The 11,375-nt window shown below is 39.6% G+C and overlaps 1 protein-coding gene across 1 annotated transcript in view; it reads left to right on the top strand.

Annotated features, from left to right (window-relative positions):
* The window catches only part of MBOAT2 (membrane bound O-acyltransferase domain containing 2), a 226,255-nt gene that overhangs the window by 150,378 nt on the left and 64,502 nt on the right, over positions 1 to 11,375 (top strand). The window contains exon 5 of the mRNA XM_006863979.1: positions 8,560 to 8,615. Coding sequence (XP_006864041.1) covers positions 8,560 to 8,615 — 56 coding nt within the window. The remainder of the gene's footprint in view (positions 1 to 8,559; positions 8,616 to 11,375) is intronic.

The raw sequence follows: 11,375 nt of genomic DNA, 5'->3' as shown, positions 1-11,375 counted from the left end.
GAAGCCTCCTTCACTGGGCACGTTGTAGCCCCATTTTAGGTATTCCAGAAGACGGACTTACAAGCTAGTTTCCTGTCTTAACTCAGGTTAAAGTCAGTGTCTTCACATGTCCTATGAGGTCTACTAGATCTGACCTACTGCTACCTGTCTTCAACTCTGTCCCTGTCTTCCTTGTTCACTCACTTCAGTCTCATTAACCTCCTTGCTTATCAGTGAACTTGCTAACTGCACTTCTCCCTAGACTGTTAAATTTGCTTTTTCTCTCTACTTGGAACACTCTTTCCTCAGACATTTGCATGGCTCACTCGCTGACTTTGGTTCTCTATTTAAATGTCACTTTCAGAATGAGGCCAATTCTCACCAGCATCCTGGTGCTCCCTGTCCCCCTTACTCTGCTTCCGTTTTCTGTACAGCACTTAGCCACATCTAAAATACAGCATAGTTCCTACTTGTTTATTTATTGTCATCTCTTTCCGATACAATACAGATTTAACTGACAGCAAGGACTTTGTCCTTTATTTATGACTGTATCTCTAGCACCTATAATAATATCTGGTTAATTGTAGGTGCTTACTTTGAATGAGGGAATCAGTGAATGGATGAATGTGACTGAATGACTCAGAACCAATGCTCTTTTCCATTGTCTCTCAATATGTGTTCATTTAGTATCAGTAGCTGTTGAGTCAATTTCTACCCATGTGTGTCAGAGTAGAATTGTGCTCCAGAGGGTATTCAGTGGCTCACTTTTCAGAAGTAGATTGCTAGACCATTCTTCCAAGGTGCCTCTGAGTGAACTTCTCACCTTTTTGTTAGTAACCAAGCATCATAACCGTTTGCACCATCCATGGACTCCATGGTATTAGGTAACTGGGGTTTATTTGGTTTCATTGCTGTTTGTGGATGAAATAATACCAACGATACCCTGCAAAGAATGTGAGTGAACGAATACTGTGTACTATGAGACGACTAAGTGGAAAAGTAACCGTTTATCTCTGTTCTTTGATAATTTGTACCTATGTGGTAAATTAACCTTTTACCTGACAGGTGCATGTAGTTTTGTGGCATTATTATACAGCCACCATTTCAATTTAGCAGTTTCCTAGAGGTAATGGAACAATCAAAAAAGTAATTTTTTTTAAGCTTTCATTCTTTGGTAATGTTTAACCACAATTGTATTTTGTGCTAGAATGAAATCCTGCTAGTCTCAGTGGTGGTGGTGATGGGGGAAGCATGCTCATATGTTTTAGCCTTTTCATCCCTTATTTTTGTTTCAAAAAGTGTAGAATATTTCAGTTCTTTACTTCAGATCTTTTTTTCAATATTAGCTGAAACTGTTCCATCTGTTGAAGTATTTCTTTTATAGTTCTTGTCGCTCTTTATACATTCTTAGCAGGGTGTTGTTGGTAGTAGTTGTCTTTAGATACAGCCAGTTCTCCCATACAAGGAAATACCTAATGACTAAAAGCTAAAGAAAAACCTAGTTGTCCAAATGGGAAGAGTTGATATCAGAATTATAGGTTGGTTTGCACTTCTACCTACAAGGTTAAGTTTATAAAATACTTTTGTCTAGATCATATCTGAGGAGCCTCACTAGCATAGTGGGTTAAGCATTGGACTGTTAACCTCAAGGTCAGTGGTTCAAATCCACCAGCTGCTCAGCAGGAGAAAGATGAGGCAGTCTACTTCCATAAGGTTTACAGTCTAAGAAACCCTAAGGAGCAGTTCTACTTTGTCCTAAGGGCCACTGTGAATTGAAATAGACTTGATGGCAGAAGGTATATCATGTCAGTTCTGACTCATAGCAACCCTGTATAGGGTTTCTAAGAAGCAGCTGGTGGGCTTGAACTGCCACCTTTGTGGTTCGCAGTCCTGCACTGATCCTACAGCACTACACCATAAGTCCAAGGTATATCATATCCACTACTAAATTTCCTTATATTTTAAAAATGTAAAGACCACACGCTGGAGGGAAATTATAAGGTAGTAGAACTCAAAGGGTTGTTGTTTCTTGAGCTGCCTTACCAACCCTAGACTGACCACCTCTAAACTATTCTTAAGTCTAAGCATGAAAGCTGGGACAGAGAAGAATTACACGAACATATACACTTCCAATGTTGATTCGATTAAAGTTTCCCCACCATTTTCTCCCTTTCTCCTTTCCAGTTTAGGCTTGCACAAAATTAGGAAATTAAAACTAGAAATCTTCTAAGTCTGCCCTGATGGGCTGCTAATCTCGAGGTCAGCAGTTCGAAACTACCAGCAGTTCTGCCGAAGGAAGATGAGGTTTTCTGCTCCCGTAAAGCTCTACAGCCTCAGAAACCTTATACAGGGTTGCTATGAATCAGAACTGACTCCATAGCACACCACCACCTCCATATACTAACGTATATGGAAACAATTTTCTGTGGCCTGTCAGCTGCCACCAGGGTATTAGGCAAAACTATTGTTGTTGTTATTGTTATTAGGTGCCATCATGTTCGTTCCAACTCATAGCAACCTCTTATGCACAACAGTACGATACACTGCCTGGTCCTACACCATCCTCACAATTATTGTTACACTTGAGCCTATTGCTACTGCCACTGTATCAGTCCATCTCTTTGTTGGTCTTCCTCTTTTACGCTGATTCTCTCCTTTACCAAGAATGATATTCTTGTTTAGGGACTGGTCACCTGATAACATGTCTGAAGTATGAGAGACAGTCTTAGCATTCTGGTTTCTGATCCAAACTGATATATTTGCTATTGAACACTTTAACTAGATTTTGTGCAGCAGATTTGCTTAATGCAGTATGTCATTTGATTTCTTTTTCTGCTTCCATAATTGTGGATCCAAGCAAAATGAAGTTTCTGACAACATAAATTTTCCTTCCATTTATCATAATGTTATTTATTGGTTCAGTTGTGAGAGTAGATCAAGTCTGACTTACTGCTTCTCTTTGTTCAGTTTTAAACTCTCCTCTAGTCATCCCTGCTCCCATTACCCCCTACCCTGGTAAGTAATCTAATTTCTTCTTGTAAAAGAGATCCCAGTTTCTGTTTTTATGTAGTCATAGGTCAAATTTCCTGATTAAATGTATATTACATGATGTCTAAATCTGTATTGGAAAAAGTACAACCAGAATGTTCCTTAGAAGTCAGGATGGCTACACTTCATATCTCATACTTCTGACATATTATCAGGTGGGACCATTCCCTGGAGAAGGATATTATGCTTGGCAAAGTGAAGGGTCAGCAAAAAAAGAGGAAGACACTCCCATTGAGATGGATTGACACAGTGGCAGCTGCAGTGGGCTCGAACCTAGCAGTGATTGTGAGGTTGGCACAGGACCAGACAAGTGTTTTGTTCTGTCGTGCATAGAGACAGGTTGCTATGAGTTGGCACCTGACTCAAAGGCTTAACAACAACAGCAGTAACCCTTTCAGGAAGCATTTGCATTTAAAAAGTTGAATTGTTCTTTAGTGAAGTCTAGTGGGTTTCAAGAGCCCTGGCTTGGCACTGCAGGTTAATGCCCTGGACCTCAAAGTCAGTTTGAGCTGTAAAGTCAAACCCACCAGCCACTCCTAAGAAACCCTATACAGGGTTGTGATAAGTCAGAACCAGCTCAATGACACTTAACAACCACAGCAACTGGATTTCAACTCATAGTGAAAACCCTAGTGAGCTTAACTGCCGACCTTGTAGTTAACGGTTCTGTGTTTATCCTACAGTGCCATACCAGAACTTCAAAGGTAGTAGGACAATTCAAATAAATCTCAAAATGCTGGAATGTACCAAGAGAAATACTTTTTTTTTTAATGAAGACTATTCATTTTCTTTCTTTTTTTTTCTTCTGGAGCATTAAAATCTTCCTTCTACCTTCTTTTTATACCTGTGGTCGGTGTGATGAGAGTGGTGATGTGCTGTGAAGTTGGTTCCAACTCATAGTGACCTTGTACAGGGTTTCTGAGGCTGTAAATCTTACGGGAGCAGAAAGCCTAAACTTTCTCCCTAGAACAGTTGGTAGTTTCGAACTACTGACCTTGAGATTAGCAGCCCAACTCGTAACCACTATGCATAATTCTTAGAATAATCTGCCATGTAGTTGCACGCCACTGCATTCCTAGCCCAACTCACCTTTCTAAGAGATTCTGCATCCTTGGTACCTGATAGAATAGAAGTTCCAGGGGAGAGGGAGGTACCAGTGGACTAAATAAGAGCAGGCATTCACAAAGCACACATTTGACTTGAAAAAAGCGACACAAACACATGTACGCCAGTGTTCATTGCAGCAATATTCACAGAAGTCAAAAGGTAGCTACACCCTAAATGCCCATCATCAGATGAATGGATATGCAAAGTATGGTATATACATACAATGGAGTATTGTTCACCATAAAGAGCAATGTCTTCATACATACTACAACATGGATCAAGCTTGTAAACAAGCTGAATGGAATAAGTCCATTACAAAAGGACAAATATTGCAGGATCTTAAATTACAAGAAGAGGCATATAAAGAAAGACCAAAGTGTATTAGTATTTATCAGGGGTGGGAGGGATGGGGAGCCATTGTTTGGGAAGTAGTGAGTGTCTATTTATGATGATGGGAAATTTGACATCAATATGGATAGTGGTTGCACTGTACGATTAATATAATGGATACACTAAGCTCCTGCTATACATAAGAAAAATGTTGAAATGGCAAATGTGTTACATCCATTTTTACAGCAATAAAAAATGAAAGCTTATACTTGCATTTTTGAGGAGTATATGTATATATATAACACATAGAGAGTGTGTGTGTGAGAGTCCTGGTGTGGAGCGGTGGGTTAATGCACTGGACTGCAAAGTTGGTTTGAACTGCAAGGTTATCAGTTCAAGCTCACCAAGCACTCCTCGGAAGCCTTATACACAGTCGCTATGAGTGAGAACTGACTCGATGACACTTAACAACAGCAACAATCTATATTTTTGACAGATTGGTCTGTTATTAAGTTGATAAACTAATTATTTTAGTAGTGATTTCTGTTGTTTTGAAGTGACATAGGCATTGAAATTTATAGATTGAGAGGATTTTATAGTTCACTGGAAAGCTAAACTAGGAACATTTATGCACGTAGAATTTGTGAGCGAGACAAGGTCAGAAAAATTATGACTCTGTTTTCCAGGGAAATGGAAATTATAGGGCCTTTTTATAATCCTCAAAGACGCAAGGGTTATTTTACCAAAGAGGAAACAGCAACTGGGCATTCTTTAAAGCAACCTGGGGTATTATGTTGGCTGAGGAATAATTTTCTGAGATTAACTGGAATAATATAAGAATTGATTTTTAAGGAAACTAACAACAGGAAAAAATTGAGTTTAAGGGTAATTGTCACTTAACCATTTTTGAGAGATCTTGTCTCTCAGATGAAGAGAATGAGGTCTATGAATCTTTTTTCCAGTGGTATTTGTTAAGTACTGTGGAGTTGGTTCTGACTCAGTGACCCTGTATACGGTTTCCAAGGAGCCGATCTTATGTATAGCAGTCCAGTGCTTATCCTACAGCTACACACAAGGACTCCAGTTTCCACTGGTAGGAATGTTTAAAACAAACATTTGATACCATATGCTGACAGTGGGAGAAATCATTTTCCTTCTTTGCATCTTTAAAGATACTGGTGCTTTGTCAAAGGTGGCATTTGACACTAATAAAGATTAGGACCTGTTGGTCTCTGGTAGCATAACTGATCTTTCTGAAATGATTTCCTTATTTGTATAGTGGGAATGATATGTGTGTTCCACACTCTTGTTAAATGTCATCAAGTCGGTTCTGATTCACAGGAATCTTGTATAGGGTGTCCAAGGAGTGGCTGATGAGTTTGAACCCTTGCAGATTGGCAGCCCAGCCCTTATCTTACAGTGCTACACCAGGTCTCCCATGTTCCACACTGTTATGTTGTTGTTGTTGTTGTTAAGTGCCATCGAGATGATTCCAACTCATAGTGACCCTTTATAGGGTTTCCGAGTCACAGCTGGTAAATTTAAACCGCCGACCTTGCAAGTTCAAACTGACCTTGCAGTCCAGTGCTTATTCTACAGTTCCACCTCAGGACTCTACACTGTTGTTGTTGTTGTTGTGTGCTGTTGAGTCATGTTGTGACTCATAGCAATCCTGTATAGAGTTTCTTAGGAGCAGCTGGTGAGTTTGAACCGCTGATTCTACAGTTCAAAGCAACCTTGAGGTCAAGTGCTTATCCTATAGCACCACACCAGGACTCCAGATTCCACACTATTGTTGTTCTGTCAAGTCAGTTCCGACTCATAGTGACCCTGTATAGGATTTCCGAGGAGCGGCTGGTGAGCTTGAACTGCTGACTTTGTGGTTCAAACTGACCTTGTAGTCTAGCGCATTAACCCACAGTGCCACACCAGGACCACAAACTCCACATTTGTGGCGGTGGTGGTGTGCTGTGGAGTCTGTTCTGACTCATAGCAATCCTGCATAGATCGGGTTTCCAAGGCTGTTTGTTGTTGTTAAGTGCCGTCGAGTTGGTTCTGACCCATAGTGACCCTGTATAGGGTGCCCGTGGAGCGACTGGTGAGCTTGAACCACTGACCTTGCAGTTCAAACGGCTTTGCAGTCTGGCACACTAACCCACAGAGCCACACCAGGACACCGTAGTCAGGATTAAATGAGCTGTCTAATGCAAAGATACCATTTTGATAACTAAGGTGCACCTGGTCCAAGCCATGAGAGTATTTTCAATAGTCTCATGTGCATGTGAAAGTTGGACAATGAAAAAGGAAGACCATAGAAGGATTGCTGCCTTTGAGTTATGATACTGGAGAAGAATATTAAAAATATCAAGGACTGTCAGAAGAACAAACAGATCTATGTTGAAAGAAGTACAGCCAGAATTCTCCTTAAAAGCCAGGATGGTGAGACTTTGTTTCTCATGTATCGGACATAGTATCAGGCGGGAGCCAGTCTCTGGAGAAGGACATTGTGCTTGGTAAAGTTGACGGTCAGTGAAAAAAAGGACAACCCCCAATGAGGTGAATTGGCACAGTGGCAGCAGTAATAGGCTTAAGCGTAACAATGATTGTGAGGATGGTGCAGGACCGGCAGTGTTTCATTTTGTTGTGTATAGGGTCACTGTGAGTTGGAACCTACTCCACAGCACCTAACATAAACAACAATGTTTATAACAGATAGAGCTCACGTTGTATCTTCAGCCTTGTCTTTCTTCCACTGAGTGACTTGGTGGGCTCAAACCACCAACCTTGTGGTTTGCAGTCTACTGCATATCCTTCAGAGTCACCGTGATCCCATTCTATTAGAAGTTTTTAAATATGGGGAAATACTGCTTTTTTTTTTTAACTTGGGACATGATTTAAAAGTCCTCTTTTCTTCAAAATGGACTTTGACTTATATGCTTTGCATAGTCTAGCAAATGGGAGCCTTCAGTGGACCATCTAGTTCTAACCCCTGGATAATTAATTAGCTCTTAGCCTTGTTGTTGTTGTTAAGTGCTGTCGAGTTGGTTCCGACCCATAGCGACCCTGAACAGGGTTTCCGAGGCTGTAAATCTTTACAGGAGCAGAAAGCCTCATCTTTCTCCCACAGAGCAGCTGGTAATTTCGAACTGCTGACCTTAAGGTTTGCAGCCAGATTTGTAACCACTACGCTACCAGAGCTCTTAGCCGAGAAAGACAGAAATCTGCCTTTTTTTTTTTTTTTAATTAAAATTTCTTTCCCCACTTCTCTCTTTTCCTAATTCTATTTGCTATCCACTTCTCACATTTCTCACCACAAAGCTTCTTGAATTTTTGTACCTTCTCTCTTCTTCTCAGGCAACTTACCTTTAAGCCTAGTTCACTGTAGAAGGCATTATGTTTAAGAAAGCACTAAGTCAAAATTGTGAGACCTGGGTCCATTTCTAGTGCTCCAAGTGGTCTTCTGGAGCCTTGGTGATACTGTAGGATGAGCACGGGACCTCTAACCGCAAAATCGGCAGCTCAGACCCCTCCAGGGGAGAAAAATGATGCTTTTTGCTCTTGTAAAGATTTACAGCCTAGGAAAGTCTGTGTTATTTTTAAGTGCCATCAGAAAGTACCGACTTTAGCGACCCTGAATAGGGTTTCTGAGGAGCAGCTGCGAAGTTTGAACTGCTAACCTTGTGGTTCAAACCGATCTTACTGTCCAGTGCTTACCCTAAAGTGCCACATACAGGGTCATAATGAGCAAGAATCAACACAACAGCTGTGGGTGGTAGGTAGGTGTGGCTTCTAACCCTGGGCCTCACTTGTACACTGCAAAAAGTGAGGACTTTGCACTAGGTCACTGACTACCATACTTTCTTCTATGGGTAGAGACTTTTTCTTTTTCTTTTTCCTCTTAAAGCAGAAAGAGGGCCCAGGTTCCCTGTATCTTTCCCAAATGTAGTGGCTCATGAACTATTTCTTTAAAGCCTGGATGTCCTTTTTTACTAAAAGTTTCAGCATTTTGTAGTTACATAAACAAAATAATTTCTTCTTCATATTTCATAGTTACTGCTTTAAATTTAAAATATGTATTTTTTTATTTTGTCACAGCCCAATGATGATAATTACCCAGAAGATCACTAGTTTGGCTTATGAAATTCATGATGGTAAGAATTTTGAAATTAATTTTTTATCACTGGAAAGAATTTTATTCAAATAACCTTTTGGTTGCGATATTGCCATAACTTTCTGCTCTCCTAGAGGAAAGAAAGCAATGGAAAAAACTACAGGAAATGAAGATAGGGAAACCTGTTTCACTCTGCTTGTGGTTATTAAAGCATGCTTGCTTTTCCTCAGTTTTTTTTTTAATGTAACTTTTGCAGTCTAGTCATTGATCAAAGTGAAGTAAAATAATATAATTTGATCATATGATCCACATTGGGGTGGTTGTGCTGTTGTTAAGTGCTGTCAAGTCAGTTCTGACTCATAGGGACCCTGTATAGGGTTTCCAAGGTAGGTTGGAACCACCGACCTTATGGTTCAGTCGGATCTTATGCTCTAGTGCTTAATTTACAGTGCCACACTAGGGCTCCATGAGTCACAGCGTAAAGGAAATATTTGTTCTAAATCAAATTTATGTCTGCATTAAATTTTTATTAAAATTTGAATGTGTTTCCCTCCTCGCCACCCTACCACATACATACATAGATATATATACTTTTTTTTTTTAATTTGTACATGTTTTATTTATTTATTTTTACCATATCCATGAATGTGGTGGAACATAGATGGAACAAAGTTATGAAAACTTCTTTAGACATTACCAAATACCTTGAAGGAATGAGTTGCTGGGTTTGGGGGTTCAGGATCATAGTCTCAGTGGCTACCATGATCAGTTGGCATAATATAGATACATATACTTTTTAGTATGTTGTTGTTACATGCTGTCGAGTCGGTTCTGTAAAAGATACACTGTATAGGGTTTCTGAGGATCAGCTGGTAGGTTTGAACCACCAACCTTGCAGTTAACAATCCAGTGCTTATCCTACAGTGACACACCTGGGTATTTACATACTCATATTTATATATAATCTTCAGTGAAGGGACTTTTAATCATGGGAAATGCTTAAAGTCAAGGTGCAGAGTCAAAGCTTTAGGCTTTGGTTTTTTCAAAGGTAGATTAGAGGGAGTCTCCCATTAGAACAAAAATCTGTAGTCTGGGGAATTTTTTAGATGGGGTTTAGTTTCACTGTATTCTTACGTCATCCATCTGTGCCATTTACTAAGGAAGACCCATGCCCCATTCTCATGCCACATTTTTCCTCTTATTGTCAGCTGCACCACCCTTGAGAATACTGTGAACAAAGGGAATCATCTCTTTTTTCTTGTCTTTTGCTACTAACAACTAAAATTAGTAAAGAAAAGGAGATGAGAGTAACTGCTTTGAAAAAATCTCTGATACTTATTTAATCAAATCTTCTTGTTCAACACCAATCCTGTTTTTGCCCTTCAGAAATGAGAGAAACACTCCCAAGGAAACATTCTTTATTCAGGAGGTAACATGATGAAGTGGAAGTTTGAGGGTGGGCAAAGTTACAGTCTTAAAATTTCTCCAGTGAAATGGCTCCAGGTAAAAGGGTACAGTGCTCTCCTGGTACTAACACTTCTGTGTTATACTGATGAGAGATGAATTACTCCAGTGACTCTGAAAAGAAAATATAGGAAGGTTATTTACCAGGTACAGAATTTTGTCCAGAGATCTAGAAGAATTCTTTCTGCTTTCCTTTCCTGAATTCAGATATGTTTCCTAATTTGGCACTGCAGACTTTGACTTTCTCATTCTTTGTATGTCTTTCCTTTTCCACATCTTCTAAAGAGGCAGTCACAGAGAGTTGATGATGATAACAGAACATATTCAACTCAGAATTAAAAATGGACCAAAATTCCATTTTGTGATCTAGGTAGTTGCCTCTTTAGAAAAATAGAGATTTGGATTAGCCTAGGCAACTTTTGAAAACAGTTCCCATACCCAAACTTTTCATATTGTTTCTTCAGTTCAGTTCAGTGCCTTTTCCAAGACAGACAATTGCAGTCTTGCTACACCCCTACATCATTTGTCTATTTTATGCCTAAAGGATAGATTGAACCTGATCTTATTGGATACTATTGCTGTTAGGTACCACCCAATTGGTTCTGACTAATAACTACTTTTAAACAGGCCTCAGTTTCATGGTGCCCAAGACCACCTCTAAATTGGATGATTCACTTGAAGGACACTCAAAGAATCCAACATATAATTGTTTTCACAACTAAGATTTATTGCAATGAAGGGATATAAAGCAATAAGGCCTATGGAGTAAAGACTGGAGGAAACCAGGAACATACTTCCAAGAGTATTCTCCCAGGAGAGTCACACAGAACACATGATATTTCCCCAGCAATGAGTTGTGACACTACAAATGAAATGCTGTCTACCAGGGAAGTTCATTAGCAACTTAACACCCAAACTCTTTATTGAGGGCTGGTCCTATAGGCTCTGTCTACTTAGTACGTACCAAAATTCTGGACTCCCAGAGGGAAAGCAGGTGTTCAGAATATTTGCACAAACATCCTAGACATACTGAGTCACTGGTAGTATTTAGAGGAGGTTTAATATTATTAATCCCTTTCTTACAGACAAAACAACTAAGGCACAGAAAGTTTAAATGACTTGCCCAGTTTGACAACTAGTTAGGACAGGGATAGTCATATTTTAGAATTAGTGTTCTTAAACATTACGCTATATTTCCTTTAGAAGTTCAATTAACCAGAAGTTCTTAGAAAGCAAAATACAATAGCTAGCAAGGTAGAAGTAAAAAAAGATGAAAAACAAAAATAAGCAGTTGTCATTAGATGTTGTGGAGTCAGTTCTAAGTCATAGCGACTCT

This window comes from Chrysochloris asiatica, unplaced genomic scaffold, assembly GCF_000296735.1.
Source record: "Chrysochloris asiatica unplaced genomic scaffold, ChrAsi1.0 scaffold00058, whole genome shotgun sequence".
Taxonomy (NCBI): domain Eukaryota; kingdom Metazoa; phylum Chordata; class Mammalia; order Afrosoricida; family Chrysochloridae; genus Chrysochloris; species Chrysochloris asiatica.
The sequence above is the reverse complement of the archived record's forward strand: the minus strand, read 5'-3'. Positions and strand labels throughout refer to the sequence as shown.